Below are 17,635 nucleotides of genomic sequence, written 5' to 3' on the forward strand. Positions count from 1 at the left end.
GCCACTCAGGCGCCCCTCTTTCTTTTTTTTAAAGATTTATTTATTTGCGTGCGAGAGAGAGAGCGCGTGCACGCACACACACACACATGGGGGGGGGGAGAAGGAAGGGGAAAGAATCTCAAGCAGACTCCATGCCCAGTGCATGAGCCCAATGGGGGGTTCAATCCCAGGACCCTGAGATCATGACCTGATCCGAAATCAAAAGCAGGACGCTTAACCAAATGAGCCACCTAGGCGCCCCATTCTTTTCATTTTCTGAAAAGGTTTTATTGCGTAGAGAGGGGGTGGGTGTTCAGTCCCTCCTGGCTGCCGCTTTCCTCATGGTTGCCAGGACCTTGCTCAGCTCGTCTTTTGTCCTCTTGGCACAGACACATGTCCCCACACTTTCCTTGTTGACCTTGAGGGCCCCCTTGTCCTTGGAGACCTTGAGCAGCATCATGACACGCTGCTCATATGGGGCAAAGCCACACATCTCTTGGATCATGTCCTGAACAGATTTTGGTGTGACCGTGGCGGCTGCACTTCTGCTGGCTCGTGTCCTTGGTCCCTTGTGGCCCTTGTTGAGGCCCACGGGCCATGGGGGAGCGCAGAGCCGTAGCTGCTGCCCCTCCATGGCTGCTGAGACAGAGGGGCTGGACACTTTCTTTCTGGCTCCTGTAAATAATACCGCTATGGACATTTATGTATGAGTGTTTGTGCGGACATACATTTTCGATTCTTTTGGTTAGACATCTAAGAGTGGGATTGCTGGGTCATATAGTAACTCTATATTTAGCTTTTTTTTTTTTCTATTTTTTCCATATTTAACTTTTTGAGGAACTGCCAGACTGTTTTCCAAAGTGGCTGCACCATTTCACATACCCAGGAGCAGGGCATGAAGTTTCCAATTTCTCCACATCCTCACGAATGCTGGCTATTATCTTTTCTCACTCCAGCCATCCTAGTGGGTATGAAGTGGTATCTCATTGTAGTCTTGATTTGCATTTCCCTGATGACTTATGTTGAGCATCTTTTCAGGCGCTTACTGGCCATTTGTAGATCTTCTTTGGAGACATGTCTATTCAGATACTTCACCCATTTTAAAATTGGGTTATTCAATCTTTTTATTATTGAGTTGTGAGAGTTCTTTCTATATTCAGATAAAGTCTCTTACAGGGCATGATTTGCAAATATTGTCTCCCATTGTGTGGACTGTCTTTTCCCTTTCTTGATGGTATCACTTGGCAACACAAAATTTTTGAATTTTGAAGAACTCTGATTTATCGACTTCTTTCTTTTGTTCCTTATGCTTTGGGAATGCATTTAAGAAGCGTTTGTCTAACTCGAGGTCACCAAGACTTACTCCTTTGTTTTCTCCTTCGAGGTTTATAGTTTTAGCTGTTACAGTTAGGTCTATGATCCATTTTGAGTTATTTTTTGAGTTATTAACACATTAAAGGTAACAAGATCTGGCAGTGGGTCTAACATCTCTGTGATTTTGGAGGTGAGGGTACAAGTTATTCTGAGATCTTTCCAACAATTGCAGTGTGATGATGAGACAGTATCATGAATTCTATGAGTGACAGAGTCGCAGCCATGGCTAAGACCACCTACATTCATAATTGAAGAAAATGCTGGATTTCAGTGAAAGAAGGTTCATAAAGCTGTAATTATTCTCCCTGGTTCACGGTTCCCCTGAATTCTATCTACAGATTGGTTAAGAACTCCTGGGATGGCTAAAATTCATGCCGCATATCGCAGTTTCTCAATAGTCTTGGGGGTTCGAACCCTCCCAGGACTGGCTTCTGGGCAGTTTTCCTGCCACCCCAGCCCCTGTTCCCTTCGCCCTCTGCCTGGCTGCAGACTTGGGGAAGCTATTCCTGGCCCAGCAGAATTTGTTAACAAAGCGAGGCTGCAGAGCTGTGTGGCTGAGACATGCAGGCCCCTCCACTGGCCAGATTACTTCATTCCCTAGGTGCCTCTGCTTACCTGCAAGGCATGGGTGGGCCGTCAAAACTGTGTTCACCTCATGGGATTATTGGGCTGATTCCATCAGTGTAGGATTTCAAGGCTGAGAGCAGAACGGGGCACACAGGCACACCCCGAAGATACCAGCTTTTTAATTTTCTTTCTTTTTTTTAAGATTTTATTTACTTATTTGACACACACACACACACACACACAGAGCATGAGCAGTGCGGAGGAGCAGGGGTGGGGGGAGGGAGAAGCAGACTCCCCGCTGAGCAGGGAGCCCGATGCGGGACTCGATCCCAGGACCCTGAGATCATGACCTGAGCTGAAGGCAGACACTTCACCCACTGAGCCACCCAGGCGCCCCAGCTATTTTCATTAAGCCTTTCACAGGAGACGGGAGGCTGCTATTTCCTCTGCCTACACATTCTTTCCCTTGCTCTGCACCAGGTTAATGCCCAATTATTTGTAGCGGTCAGGAGTCTTTGAGTTCATTTTTTTTTTAAGATTTTATTTATTTATTTGAGAGAGAGAGACAGCACACGAGCAGTGGGTAGGAGCAGAAGGAGAGGGACAAGCAGACTCCTCACTGAGCAAGGAGCCCGCTTTGGGGCTGGATCCTAGGACCCCAGGATCATGACCTGAGCAGAAGGCAGACGCTTAACTGCTTAACCAACTGAGCCACCCAGGTGCCCCAGGAGTCTTTGCGTTCTAACAGAAACTCAAATTGCTCCATTTAAAAGGCCAGGATTTCAGGCCGTTTATAGGGTGTGGAGAGGAGGAGAGTTCCAAACATCCCATCAGGCCTCAGCCCTCCCCTGTCCACAGGCTGGTCAGGTAGTGGGTGCTCCCTCGAGCAGGGCCAGGACAAGTGAGGACCCCTTCCTCAGGTGCCTGGGCTACTGACTGACCACACGGAGCCTGGGCACAGGACCCAGGTACCTGGCCCTGACCTGGAGGCTCCAGGCTTTCCTGGTCCTCAGAGAGAGAGACACTCTTTCCTAAGAGTTTCCCCAAAAGGTTCCAGAAAGGACCTTGATTGGCCTGGCTAGGTCATGTGCCAATGCTTGAGCCGGTCACAGCAGCCAGGGGCTGGGGGGCTCTGACTAGCCAGGCCTGGGTCACAGGCTCGTAAGGCCCCAAGCCAAACTCCTGAAGGAGGATGATGGGGAGGGGCTCGCTCTGGGGAGATGCTGGGCTGATGAAATTCAAAGGTCTTCCCCTCTTGTAGGGCACGTATCAAGTCTTGGTCAGACCTCACTTGTTTCAGGAATCCTCCCCTCACTGGAACTGGCTCCTGTTCTGCGCACCAACAGCAGCCTGTATTCCCTACTGCTCACTTCTCACTCAATAATTATTTAGTGAGGGGCTCTTGGGTGGCTCAGTCCTTAGGCATCTGCTTTCGGCTCAGGTCATGATCCCAGGGTCCTGGGATCGAGCTCCACATCGGGCTCCCTGCTCCGCGGGAAGCCTGCTTCTCCCTCTCCCACTCCCCCTGCTTGTGTTCCCTCTCTCGCTGTGTCTCTCTCTGTCAAATAAATAAAATCTTAAAAAAATAATAATAATAAAGTAATTATTTAGTGAGCACCTACTATGCACCAGGTTGAAAGGAGGGGGATGGAGGCTGCAAAGGGGACTGGGAAGGAGTGGTCTGTGAGGCAGGAGAACCAGGCATCCTGAGGTCTAGACACCTCAGGGAGTTTCCAGAAGGTGGAGTGATGGACTCAGGTGCTGCTGAGGAGCTCAGTGAAACCATGAACTGACCACTGGATTGGGACGCCTGGAGGTTGTGGATGACCTTAGCAAGAATAAAGAGTGGGGACAGCCCTGCTAAGGTGGCATGAGGAAAGACTAGGAAGGAAGGAAGGGAGTGGACACATTTTTGCAGGTTTCTGTGTGGAGTAGGGAGAGGGGGAGGAGGGGGAGGAGGCTTGGAAGCAAGGGAGAGTTTTCCCCTTTCTTTGGAAAATACTGACCCAGGGGAAAGAGAGAGGTTGATGGCACAGGAGACCAGCCAGGGGAGGGCAGCGGGAAGCAGGTGCCAGAGATCCAGATCAGAGTGGGAGAGCCTGAAGGGGAGGGGAGTGGGTGCTAGGCCCGGGCATTTGTCCGTTTGGGGCCTGGAAGTTCAGAGGGATCCCATTTGATGGCTTCAGCTTTTCTCACCCAAGAATGAGAAGGTCACCCAAGGTCGTTGGCTGGGAGCGAGGGCAGAAGGGACTGTGGGAGGTGTGAGGAAAGGAGAGAAGGTGGGATATCTTAGTCTCAGAGTGGGAGAGAGTGTCACTGGAAAACATGGTAGGGCTGCTGACTCTGCCTGTTTGAAGTCTGAGGTCACAGATTCCCAATCAGAAGGGTTGTGTGTGGACACCCCAGCGGCCCTCCACTGCCCCAAGCAATAGGAGGTGCAGGAAGGGGGTTTTCCTAAGGTTGGAGGGTTCCCTATGGCAGACGAAGATTGGGGCTGGGGAGATGGACTCTATAAAAATTCACCAGGCCAGGAAGTGGTTATTGTTGTCTGTGTTTTACAGATGAGGAAGTTGGGAGGGTCAAGGCCAGTATGGTATCTACGTGGCTTTGGGGTCAAACTAGAAAGAGGCCTCAACACATGTCAAAGTAACTTAGGTGTTAATATTTGTTGAAGAAAGTGAATGGTTGGATAGCCCAATGATGTAACCACAGTCATAACCCAGTCAGGAAGTAGCCCCAACCTTGGGGTTTGGTGGGTGGTGCTCATGACCTGGTGTCCTGCCATCCCTGCTGCCCTAATAAATGACTTAGTATCACCTTCGCGCTGTTGTAGGCTAATCATTCCAGGGTCTGGTGGTAGAATTTCATAGACTCCAAGTGAGCAGGTGGCTGGGCCCCAGAATACCACCTCTGGTTCCTAACCCTGGGCTTTGCTGTCTGCACCCTACCCAGGCCAGCTGGTGGTGGTGGGGAGGTGGTGGTCTAGGGGGATTCCCAAGGGCACACATCTGCAACGCTTGGGGCTCTCCAACAAGAGGGGCATCCTTTTAAGGGGAGGCCAGAAGATGCGACCCTGAACTTGGTGGGGGCAGGGGTCCTCCACTGGGAGGGCTCCCAGCCCTGTTTCTTAAAGGCCATGTAGGCAGAAGTGAATGTGGTTACTTCACTGAAGTTAATAATGATGGTTCATGCTGCATAAAATGTGGACGAGAACACTCTGCTTATTTATTCAGGTTTTAAAAACATAAAACTCCAGATTTCTCCCTGTAGCTATTTATATCTAGAGCTGGTGTAAACTGTCCCCCTATAAAGCTTAGGTTTGAAGTAACTTCAAAGAAAAATAGCTATCCGTTGAATTAAAAAAAAATCATTTATAGATCTTCTCTTGCCTCCTAATTATGCAGGATCAGCGCGCTGTTTTGGGGGGGGGCCTGTGGAGGTGGGACTGACGCGGACCTCCAGGGGAGTCCCACGCTCCCCCCACTCCCCAGCCAGCGGTAAAGCACCCCCAGGCTGGCTGGTGACCACCCTCCAGGCGGGGATGTCTCGGGCTGGGTCATGCTCTCCCTCGCCGGGTGCCCGGTGGGGACTGGGGGAGGCAGGGCAGGCAGCAGATCCGGAAAAGTGGCTGTTGCCTGGGAGGAAGTTGACCCTCCTCCCCTACCAAGGGCTTGGGATGAAAATAGCTTCTTCCTCTTTACCCTTCCTGGCCCCAGCCCATTTCTATAAGTCCTCCTCCCCATTTCTGCAAGTGCCCCCTCCCGCAGGGACAATTCGGCCCCCTCACCGAGGACTAAACGGTCATCAGGGATGGCAGGGGGCCCGACGCCCGGACTCCGCGTCTGGCCAGGGGCCGCTCGGGACCCTCCCTCCGGCCCCCGCGGACGCCGCGCCCGCAACTCCGGCAATTGCGGCGACTTCCAGCCTCCCCCCACCCAATTAGCAGAAACCTCCACAGACCCTCCGAGCCCCCACGCTGCTTCCTTTCTCTCCAGGGGAGACTGTCACCTGGGAACCCTGTCCCCTGCACCGGGGACCGCCGGCACCGAGGCACCCCCATATCCCTTGGGAAAGGTGGGGGCGCAATTAGTTTCTTCCAATTAGTTTCCCCTCTTTGTATAGAACCCATTCAAACTGTGGCTGTAATCCTCCGCGCGAGGGGGAAAGTAGTCCCGACCTTGCATCCTATTTCTCTTCTCGTGTCGCGCATATTTTACTTTTTGAAGCCAACGGGACTCACAGTGGGGCCCTTCGCGGAATGTAGGGGCAGAGGCTGCGGGGGGTGAGCGCAGGTGAGGGGGTGGGGGGGGCCGCAGCAGAGGGAGGGGGCGGGGAGGGCAGCTAACTCCTCGCTATTGCCTAGAGAGATGGATCATGGGGCGTAGAGAGATTACAAACCTCAAACCACGTACAGCGGGCGATACGCGTCAACCGAACCTGACCAACGGAAGCCCGGAGCCTCCCCCTCCCCGCGCTCCCGCCCCCGTCCCTTGGACAGACGGGAGTGCCGAGCCAACCGCGCTGCCGCTCGCTGTCCGAATCCCACAGAAGCCAATGGGAGCCCGTGGGGGGCGGAGCCAGCCCGCTTCGGGTTGGGCTGCGCGCGGCTTTCCCCCCTTCTCGCCCCAGGCCCCGCCCCCCCCGCCCGCTCGCGGCTCCCGGAGTAGTTAGTGCCAGTGAAGTGCGGCCGGCGATGAGAGCGAAAGTTGCGCTCGGCTCGGCGCTGGGGGCTTGAAGCGGCACCGCTCTCCGCCCGCCAGGCCACCCCCAGCCCCGACTCGCGCCCGCGGGCTTCCACCGCGCCCGCCCAGGCCCGCGCCCGCCCGCGCTCCCTACCCCCCCCGGCCCGGCGCCCCCTCCTCAGGAGCCGCGGGGCCCCGCCACTTTCGCCCGGCCCCGGCCCCCGCCGATGCCGGCCATGGTGGAGAAGGGCCCCGAGGTCTCAGGGAAGCGGAGAGGGAGGAACAACGCGGCCAGCGCGGCCGCCTCGGCCGCTGCCGCCTCGGCCGCCTCCGCTTCGGCCGCCTCCGCCGCCTCGGCCGCCGCCTCCGCCTCGGCCGCCGCCGCCGCCTCCGCCTCGGCCGCCGCCTCGGCCGCCGCCGCCCCCAATAATGGGCAGAATAAAAGTTTGGCGGCGGCGGCGCCCAATGGTAACAGCAGCAGCAACTCCTGGGAGGAAGGCAGCTCGGGCTCGTCCAGCGACGAGGAGCACGGTAGGTGGCAGCCGCCCCGCGCCGCCCCCGCGCCCGCCCGCCCGCGCTGACCGCCGTGCTCTGCTTCCCCGCAGGTGGCGGCGGCATGCGGGTCGGACCCCAGTACCAGGCGGTGGTGCCCGACTTCGACCCCGGTGAGTAGCGGCCCGGGGCCCCGCGACCCGAGGGGGCGGGGGCCCTCGGACAACTTTTCTTTTTGTGTGTGTTCGCCTGCCGTCCGCGGGGAGAACAGCAGGGCGAGAACCGGGAGGGGAACACACACCCGAGCGTGGTCCGCCAGCGCGCCTCGGCACCCCGGGGACGGAGGCCCGAGCCGCCCGGGGTCGGGTCGCTGCCGCGGGCCCGCTGAGCCCCGGGGGCGGGGGCGGCGTCGGCGCGGCCGCACCTGGCCTGCAGGCTCCCGCGGGCCCGGGGTCCCGGGCCGGCTGCGCCCTGGCCGGGGGGTCGGGGTGCCGGCGCCGGAGAGTTAGCGTGCTGCGAGCGCCCTGCACTTGGGACGTCCGCCCACCCGTCTCTGTCCTGCCAAATGTCGCAGCGCTGGCCCTTCCCTCCTCCTGCCGGCCCCCCGGGCTTCTGCTCGCCCCTGGCTCCCCTCCCAGCCCGAGGGGGAGTAGAAAAGCGACCCCCCAAAATCAGTTAAGAAGTGTGCTTCCCAGAGGGCGCCTGCCTGGGGAGAGAGGCTTGCTCGTGGCAGTTTGATTTTAGGACCTATTTGTAAATGTCCGTGTGTTTCCTTTTTTGTTTTGTTTTGTTTTGTTTTCCTTGAAGGAAGGGGTTGTGAAAGAATAGAACCTTCAGAGGCTTTAGCCTAAGGAATGATTTCCACCTCCGAGAAATCCCTACACCCTAGAATGGAACATTTACTTTCCTTGCTATTCTGCGTGGAAGCAAATTTAAAGTGGTACCAGAAAAAAATCTAATCAGACAAAGGAATTCGTCAGATTTTAATGCGTGAGATTCTAGCTGGTCTCCGTAGGACTGTTCTTTAAAGATTGTTGGCATAGAAGATGTTTGAAAGGATACGGGTTTTATTTCAGAAATAAAATTCAAAAGAGAATCCTGCAGAACTGGAGTTGTTAACAGGCTTTCTGGTTGGAGGGCTTTGGAGCTGGAAGGTATCTATGTAGGTTATACCACTAGTTTATTTGAGAAAATAAATGCATAAATGCTTTTCCTTGGAAACAAGACTGCAGAAAATTGCAAGGATCTAGTCCTTGAAAAAGGAGATTGCTCTTAAGCTGTTATTAAGGTACTAAACTCTGGGTGTTCTTTGAAGTGAAAATACACAGGGATCCCTGCGTGAGCTTTTGGGCACTCTGGAAATAAATGACCTTGCCCATATTGGCCTTCTAAATTTTAGTCTGTTGATTTAAATCTCTTAAATTTATGTAGTATAATACCCAGGTTTGTATTCCTTTTAAATTCGTGTTAGTCTTTTTGATAGTTTCCCCTTCCCCCACATCTTCCTTTTTTGGTAGTGACTTCTCATTTACAAGAGTGACAGGATAGGACCGGGAGACCAGGCTTTTTCTCTTGTATGCATGCCTTCTCCGTTCCTAGGTTGGCCACCAGGGGAAGCATACTGTTTTTTGGTTACAGTTGACCCTATCTTCATTTTGTAGGTCAAGTCCATCTTTGTTTTAATATACAGAACATAAAGCAAAGGTTGTCACCAAGTTTCCCACACATATTAAAAAAAATCAGCTTGCATAGATCTTTTAGTTAAGTTGGTCGATTTTTAGTACGTTTTAGTTATATTAATTTCGAGAGCTTTACTTAAATGATGTGACTAAGGAAAAGGGCATATTTGATGGCAGCAACAGGAATTAGATTTCTGACGTTCTTCTAAATATGGATGTCTACCTCTGCATTGTTAGTAATGACTTCTTTGGGTTTGTTCTCTGAAATAGCAGATGTAGTAGGATCATATTTTGAGCTGCCCTTGTATTTTTGATGGAATAGATACAACCATAAAAATACTAGAGAGCTGCCATTCTAAAAAGTAAAGCATTGTAAATGTTCTGTGTAGTCTTACTGCCAGTTGATTGGGGTTTGGTATTAATATTTATAAATTTCTTATTTTGTGTTGTTTTAATCTGGAAAGGAATCTAACTGACAAACAATTTTAAGCCCTGTTTTGCTAGTCTGAGCAGTGGGACACATTCATAGGTATGGCTGAAAATTGTGGGAACTCATTGTTTCCTAGTGTTTTTTTTTTTTTTTTTTTTTTTTAGGTGTGTTCTTATACAGAACTTAGTATCAGGAAGAGGAGACTTCCATTTCGGAATAGAAATGGTACACCATGTTTGATTCATGGCAAAAAAAAAAAAGTTTTTTTAGGTCTTAAGACTGAAAGGTTCTTTCTATGAGTACAGGTTAGGAATAATACGGACTTTGAAATTGTGATTGTTAGTGCTTGTTGTTTCTCCCTGCCTGAGTTTTGAGTGCATTTTTTTTTTTTTTAAACCAGAATTTGAACAAGTGAATGTGAAACTCCTCAGGAAGCCTTTTTTTCTTTCTTTTTTTAAAAAAACATCTCTGGTAAAGATGTGTGAGTGGAAGAAGTTGATTTTAATTTTTTTTAAAGTCAGATTTTCTTTATGGTATCCCAACTTGACCTTATTTAGCTTTAAAAGCAAATGGTTGAAGCTAGGAACACCTGACCTTCCCTGTATAGTCCAAGGAAGATCCACTTCTGTCATTCCTTACAGGTAGTGAATAAAATGGATGGAGCACTGTAACCCTAAAATGCTGGTTCAGTTCTTCTAATCAGATGAAGACCCAGACTAGATTTGTGGACTGTGGTGTGACTTGGCAAATAAAATGATAGGAAAAGTTTTATCAATTAGTTTTAAAAACAAAGACCAGAATGTAGTTCTACATCTTTAACTTAGGCTTTGTTCTTGGGGCGCCTGGTGGCTCAGTCGTTAAGCTTCTGCCTTCAGCTCAGGTCATGATCCCGGGGTCCTGGGATCGAGCCCTGCATCGGGCTCCCTGCTCAGCGGGAAGCCTGCTTCTCCCTCTCCCACTCCCCCTGCTTGTGTTCCCTCTCTTGCTGTGTCTCTCTCTGTCAAATAAATAAAATCTTTAAAAAAAAAAAAACACAAAAGTTAGGCTTCTTTCCCAGGTCTGGCGTCCAGACTGTCCTTCCATACCCCTGCTGTAGCGTGTGCTGAGTTGTCGTTGGTTTCTTTTAGAATTTAGTAATCACAGAATAGAGTAAGAGGGAGGAATGCTTACTCTGTCCTACCTCTGGTTAGTTATTTCCTACACTTGCAAAGCATAATTTAATTGGAAATGAGTAGTGTTTTTCTATATAAAGATGTGAATGTTTCCATGATCTTACCAGTAAGCATGCAAAGGAAGGAATCTATAGTCGATATATATATATATATATATATATACACATAGATAGATACCTATATATTTTTATAGCTTATATATTTCTATCATTGTTTGGTACTCTTCCTCTTTGTTGTCTTCTAGCTGGAGAAACACAGTGACAGGATGTTAAGGTTGACTCAAGTTCTTTGTTTTCTGAAGCATGGGTTATTATGTCAACTTTTATCCTGGATTGGTTTTCAGTATCACAGTTTACTGATACTAAAATTGAGACTTACAGAAGAGGAAATTGTTAATGGTAAATACTTTTGAGATAATGGTCCTTTAAAAAAGCAACCTATATTTGGAACGTTGAATACAACTTAATGAGATTTGAAAATTTGGGTTGTCATTGACTCAACTGTCACTTCAGAGTTGATTTATATTAGTAAAATGTGTTCTGCTTTAATGTGGAATAATTTTACTGAACAGAGGTCTTGACCTGCTTTTCATTTTTTACTGGTGGTTCTGTGTTTCTCTTTGAACACATTATTTTCTATGCTTCAGTTTCATTGTAAAAATCAATTTTATAAATATTCTAAAATTAATAAGTTACGGTGAATGTTTTGTGATTTAGACAGCAGTGTTCACCCAACCATGAGAGGTTGGGGTAATGATAGATCCTGTGAGATCAACCTTGTCAAGTCGTGTGGTGAGGAGACACTTGGAACTGGTTGTCTGCAGATTGAATGCCCTGGCTCTGTCACTAAGCAGGTGCTAAAGGTAGAGCTGGTCATTTTATTTCCAGAAACCTCAGTTTCCTCTGTCATAAATCAGGGGTTGTTTGCATCACTAATAGTCCATGATTATGTCAGTTATAGTCCTCTTTGTAATTTTTTTTTTAAGATATTTATTTGAGAGAGAGCACAAGTGCAAGAGCGGGGGGAGGGGCAGAGGGGGAGGGAGAGAAGCAGACTGCCCGCTGAGCGTGGAGCCCAGGGACCCTGACATCACTGCCTGAGCCAAAACCAAGAGTTGGAGCCTTAGCTGACTGTGCCACCCACGTGTCCCCTTTGTAATTTCGTGTTTCTTTCAGAAGCAGTGTAGCGTGGATTGGGAGAGCCTGGGCTGTCTCAGTGCCCTACGGTGCTCCGTCCTCAAACTTGGGTTTGGGTCCTGGCAGGGCCTCCTGCCAGCTGTGTGTGTTGCCCCTGGGCAAGTTCCCTCCCTCTTGTCTTCATCTGTAAAACAGATAATAGAATATCTTAACTTACACATGTAAAATGCCTAGCACAGTGCCTGGCACACAGAGTGCTAAGTAAACATTTTCTGCTATCCTTATTCTGATTATCATTCATTTAACTTAAGTTGCCAAATAGTGGTCCTTGCATCACCTGCTTTACTCATAGGGAAGACTGGATTATAATGAAGCCATTGATTTGAACGTAAGTCATGCACTGAGATATTTGAAGATGATTGCTCTTAAGTCACGTGTACTTACTACAGTTTAGTTATATACCCTTTCCTCGAAGATGGAGGAGTCCAAAACATTTATGTAGCAGAAAAGAATACTGAGGACCAGAGAGCGTAGGTAAATCTCTTCAGATCAAGTTTCTAGATAGTGTAAAGACACCTTGAATCACTCCCTGGGCCAGGGGAGGTACACATTAACTAGGTTCTGAGTCAGGGAGTTTTTGCTCTAAACTTTGAGGTTCTTGTCTTTGAGAGTTAATGCTTTCAAGGTAGGGTTCTACCACAGTACTCCCTTCCGTGGATGGTGACTGTGATTCAAAGGTTAGCTGGTTGAGACTGACCAGAACATAGTGGTTTTAAAAATCAATAGGGGCGCCTGGGTGGCTCAGCCGTTAAGCGTCTGCCTTCGGCTCAGGTCATGATCTCAGGGTCCTGGGATCGAGCCCCACATCGGGCTCCCTGCTCGGCGGGAAGCCTGCTTCTCCCTCTCCCACTCCCCCTGCTTGTGTTCCCTCTCTCGCTGTCTCTCTCTCTGTCAAATAAATAAATAAAATCTTTAAAAAAAAAAAATCAATGTTAAGGGGCGCCTAGGTGTCTCAAGTCAGTTAAGCATCTGACTTTGGCTCAAGAGATGATCTCAGGGTCTTGGGATCGAGTACCCACAGCGGGCTCCCTGCTCATGTTCTCTTTCTCTCAAGTAAATAAAATCTTAAAAAAAAAAAAAAAATCGGGCGCCTGGGTGGCTCAGTCATTAAGCGTCTGCCTTCGGCTCAGGTCATGATCCCAGGGTCCTGGGATCGAGCCCCGCATCGGGCTCCCTGCTCCTGCTCGGAGGGAAGCCTGCTTCTCCCTCTCCCGCCCCCCCCGCTTGTGTTCCTGCTCTCGCTATTGCTCTCTGTGTGTCAAATGAATAAATAAAATCTTTAAAAAAAATAAATAAAATCAGTGTTAACTTGTACTGTAGAAATTTAGGCTTTTAGAAGGTCATTTTCCTTGGTATTATAAGGTTCTGGGGGGCAGTTCAGTTGAAAAAACTCTTAAATCTTTGGAGATGAAACATCAAAGTTCTATCCAAGTTACTGTATTTTCTCCCAGGTTGTCTTTTTATATTTTCTTCTCTGCTACATAGATTGTTGTAAGCAATTTATGGTTTAGCCCTCACTTTTTTCTGAGTCTTTCTTCAGAGGTTCCGTGCATAATGTAAAAAGAAATAGTCTTCTATATGTCCCCTACTCTAATGGAAAACAGTGATCTTTGCTAAGGTGTAATGTAAGTTTGTATTTATATTAAAAACAGAACTTGAAATCACTTTGTGGGAGAGGAAATCTGTAGCAATGTAGTAGAAGTCTGAATAAGGTAGAGTTTGGGGATTGAATACTGATTCAGTGATTTGGAAGGAGTTAATTCCTCCCACAGCTTTAAATACAATTGTCGAAAGTATTTGTGACCCTAGAAATGATAGGGTTATAGTTGCAGTATAACAGTTTCTTCTGTTTTGTGTTTTGAATGTTTTATTAATACATCGTATCTAGTGTCTAGTTGAGTTTTATGGTTTCTGTGTTGATTTTTATTATTTATGTATTTTTTTAAATATTTTATTTTTTGATTTTATTTATTTTTAGATTATTTATTTATTTATTTGACAGAGAGAGAGACAGTGAGAGAGGGAACACAAGCAGGGGGAGTGGGAGAGGGAGAAGCAGGCTTCCTGCTGAGCAGGGAGCCCGATGTGTGGCTCGATCCCAGGACCCTGGGAACATGACCCTAGCCGAAGGCAGCCGCTTAACTAACTGAGCCACTCAGGCGCCCCCCCAAAGATTTTATTTTTAAGTAATGTCTATATCCAACATGGGGCTCGAACTTAAAACGCAGAGGTCAAGAGTCAACATGCCCCACAGCTGAGCCAGCCAGACCCCCCCTTCCCCCTTGTCGATTTTTTTTTAAAGTTGGTTTAAGGTGACAAAGTGTTCTTCCAAAATGTTTGAGAGAAATGACATTAAAATGTCATTTTTTTTTTTTTTTTAAAGATTTTATTTATTTATTTGACAGAGAGAGACATAGAGCAGGAACACAAGCAGGGGGAGTGGGAGAGGGAGAAGCAGGCTTCCCGCGGAGCAGGGAGCCCGATGTGGGACTCGATCCCAGGACCCCGGGATCATGACCTGAGCTGAAGGCAGACGCTTAACGACTGAGCCACCCAGGCGCCCCAAAATGTCATTTATTTTTAAGATTTTATTTATTTGAGAGAGAGCGAGTGTGCATGGGTGCACGAAGGGAGAGTGGGGGGGTGGGGCAGGGGGAGAGGGAGAAGCAGACTCCCCGCTGAACAGGGAGCCCAAAGTGGGGCTCAGTTCCAGGACCCCAAGATCATGACCTGCCAGGCGCCCCCCCAGGCTCCCCTTAACATTTCATTTAAATGACATTTTAATGGAGTACCTGGGTGACCCCTCCCCCCTGCTCACACATGCACCCGTGCTCTCTCTCTCAAATAAATAAAATCTTAAAAAAGAAATAAATGAGGGACGCCTGAGTGGCTCAGTTGGTCAGGTGTCTGCCTTTGGCTCAGGTCATGATCCCAGGGTTCTGGGATCGAGCCCCACGTTGAGCTCCTTGTTAGCGGAGAGCCTCCTTCTCCCTCTCCCTCTGCTGCCGCTCCCCCTGCTTGTGCTCTGTCTTTGTCTCTCTCTCTGATAAATAAATAAATAAGATGTTAACAGTAAGCCCTAAAACTCCTATTTTTTCAAATTAGTCAGATTTTTAAAAGATGTGGGTCTTAATGAAAATTGAACACCAGACATAATTTTTGAAGTTTCTAATTTTTTCTCCCTCAAAGTAATGAGTGAAAATTGTAATGCCCATCTAATCCAACCTTCCTATGTCCTAGATGAGGAAAGAAAGAGATAAAATGACTTATGTTTGTCTTTCTTTCAATATCTAATCATTGAAAGTGTCACAAGGTTGAGTTGAGGCCATATGAGGCCAAACTTCAAACTTGGCTTATTTTAGATGTTGTAGAGTCTTGTTACTGGGTACAGTAATTGGGAACAGTAATATGTGTTCAAAATTTTAGATCGAGACATAAGAGTTTAAAAATTTTTTAAATTGAAGTGACTGGATAGTTACGCATATTTTGAATATCTTTGTGTATTACCATTGGATAGGATAGAATTGTAATCATAGAGTTATTTAAAAAAAAGTAAACATTCAGATAAAACAGCAAGTAATACATGTACCCACCACTGTGATTAATACTTAATATTAGGCTGTATTTGTGTCATGTGCAGCTGAAGGCTAATTCTCTCACTTCCTGCACTAATTTGGAGTTGATTGATGTTTTTCCTGAGATAGTTCATTTGCATCCTCTTAGAAGCAGATGCCAAGACAGGATCAGATGTGCAAGAGATTCATCGGGGTAAATGCGTGTGAAGGATAAAGAGGAGGGGATGCTTAGGTGGCAAAAGCCTTCAAACTGGATGTCGGCGTGACACCCCTGAAGGAAAACAGAAGGCAGGATGATTTGTGGTTGGATCCAGGAGCCTAAGGTTGGAGTGCAGCTTGGAGAAAGTCTGAGCCAGAGCAGATTGTTTGTTAGAGGAGTCCATTGGGCAGGAGTGGCCCTGCTCTAGAATGCTTGCTGTGTTCAGTCATTGGCCTGGCACTGGTATGAATGCTGCAGTGGATCCCAAAGGTGCCAGGCGGATGGGACTGCCAGCTAATTAGACATCTCTCAGCACTTTCTCTTTTGAAGGGAAATCTGAGTGCCATGCTCTCAAGGCCTTCAGAATTCCCATACATGTTTTTGTATTTTAATACATACTTATGTATGATAAACAATATGTTTTGTGATGTCAAAATCCTTTTGTAAATGAAATTATTTTGTATATTCATTTGCTTTGATGCTTTCCAAACGAGTACATGTCCACTAACAAGGCACATGAGTTCCATTTCACCCAATCTTCACTATACTGTTAGATTTATTAACTTTTTGCAGTTGCTCTCCTTTTGTGGTTTATGTTGGCATTTTTCTTTTCTTATTTTTTTTTTTTAAAGATTTTATTTATTTGAGAGAGAGAGAGTACATGAGCACACAAGTGGGGGGGGGGTGGGCAGAGGGAGATGAAGAAGCTGACTCCTTGCTGAGCAGGGAGCCCCATGTAGGGCTCGATCCTAGGACCCTGAGATCATGACCTGAGCCTAAGGCAGACGGTTAACCGACTGAGTCACCCAGGCACTCCTCTGTTGTCATTTTTCTAATTACTGGTGAGGTTAAATGTCTTTTTATATGTTTTTTGACTACTTGGATTCCTCCTATGAATATGCCTTTTGCTGGGGCGCCTGGGTGGCTCAGTCGGTAAGTGTCTGCCTTTGGCTCAGGTCATGATCCCAGGGTCCTGGGATCGAGCCCCGCATTGGGCTCCCTGCTCGGCGGGAAGCCTACTTCTCCCTCTCCCACTCCCCCTGCTTGTGTTCCTGCTCTCACTATCTCTCTCTCTCTCTGTCAAATAAATAAATAAAATCTTAAAAAAAATGAAAAAGAATATGCCTTTTGCTGTTTTTCTGTAGGGTGTTGGTCTTACTGATTTGTGTGAGTTCTTTATAATTTGGCTATAATCCTTTGTTAGGGTTGCATATATAGAGTTTTTGTTTTCTCTTTAGTATGGGGGGGTATTAATTGAGTTTGGTTAGGAAGGAATAAAAATAATATCCCTGAATGGACATATTTCTGCTTAAAGCTTGGCCTTGGAATGTAGCCCCTGTAATATTTATCACTAGGATCCTTGATTTGTAAGATGAATGTTACTGAGAACTGACATCTTTTTTTGTTTTGTTTCAGTGTTAGTCATTTTGGTATACTAAACTATTAACCGATTGGCCCACATTACAGTGCCAGATGACTTGGAAAGCTGATTTAATTTCTGTCCAGCATGTAGTTAAAGCAGCAGCATGTTAAAGTTAATGGCTTTAGTTCCTGTAATGGTTGGTTAGTTTCTTGCAAATGGTTAAGGTGCTAAATTCATCTATCTGTCTGATGGATTTGCCACTGATTATAAGGGAATGGGTGAGTGTGTGGATGGGGAGGTAAAACTTGTCATCACTAACAAAACCTTCAAAGGAATGATCTATCAATGCCAGGTCAGAGTGTGCTTATTATGTTCCAGTCTGGTTTGAATACTTTATATCTCTTAAATAACACACAATCACATAAGGTAAAGTAGTTATCCCCATTTTCCAGATGAGGAAACAAAGGCTTACCGTTCTGGTTTAACCTAATAACTTGCCCAAGGTAGTGCATTCTGAGATGCCATTAGTTGTAAGATGTACCGTTATTTTATATATCACCAAGAAAGGAAAAGCTCCAAGATACCACTGTTATGTTGCAGTTAGATTTCAATCTAGTATATTTTAGGGAGAGTCAGCCAGAAGTCCTCTTGAAGAAAAAACTTACATAGGAGTAGTGCTTTTTGGATCAATTAATTGATTAGTTGTTTCCATGTGCTCTCAGGTGTTCTGAAGTTACAGGTTTAGGATTACCAGAGTCTGCTTCGTGTCATGTCCAGTTATATTCCTCTTCTTTCTGGCAGTGAAGACCCAGATTGGTTTGGTTGATTGGCGCAAATTGGAGTGAGTTGTTTTACTCCTGCATGTATGTTGAAATAGTCTTCTTCAGAGCTTAAAACATAATTGTAAGTTTTTTTGAGGGGAGCGAT

General features: G+C 47.4%; 1 protein-coding gene and 1 pseudogene across 1 annotated transcript in view; one reads left to right on the forward strand and one right to left on the reverse strand.

The window, feature by feature from the left end:
* Positions 1-292: 292 nt before the first annotated feature.
* LOC118547651 (large ribosomal subunit protein eL36 pseudogene) lies at positions 293-613 on the reverse strand (annotated as a pseudogene).
* A 5,971-nt stretch (positions 614-6,584) lies between these two features.
* RCOR1 (REST corepressor 1) overlaps positions 6,585-17,635 on the forward strand; it is a 115,031-nt gene continuing 103,980 nt past the window's right edge. Inside the window, exons 1-2 of the mRNA XM_078054246.1 lie at positions 6,585-7,133; positions 7,208-7,267. Of these exons, the coding sequence (XP_077910372.1) occupies positions 6,830-7,133; positions 7,208-7,267 (364 nt within the window). The 5' untranslated portion in view covers positions 6,585-6,829. The remainder of the gene's footprint in view (positions 7,134-7,207; positions 7,268-17,635) is intronic.

This window comes from Halichoerus grypus, chromosome 8 (assembly GCF_964656455.1).
Source record: "Halichoerus grypus chromosome 8, mHalGry1.hap1.1, whole genome shotgun sequence".
Taxonomy (NCBI): Eukaryota; Metazoa; Chordata; class Mammalia; order Carnivora; family Phocidae; genus Halichoerus; species Halichoerus grypus.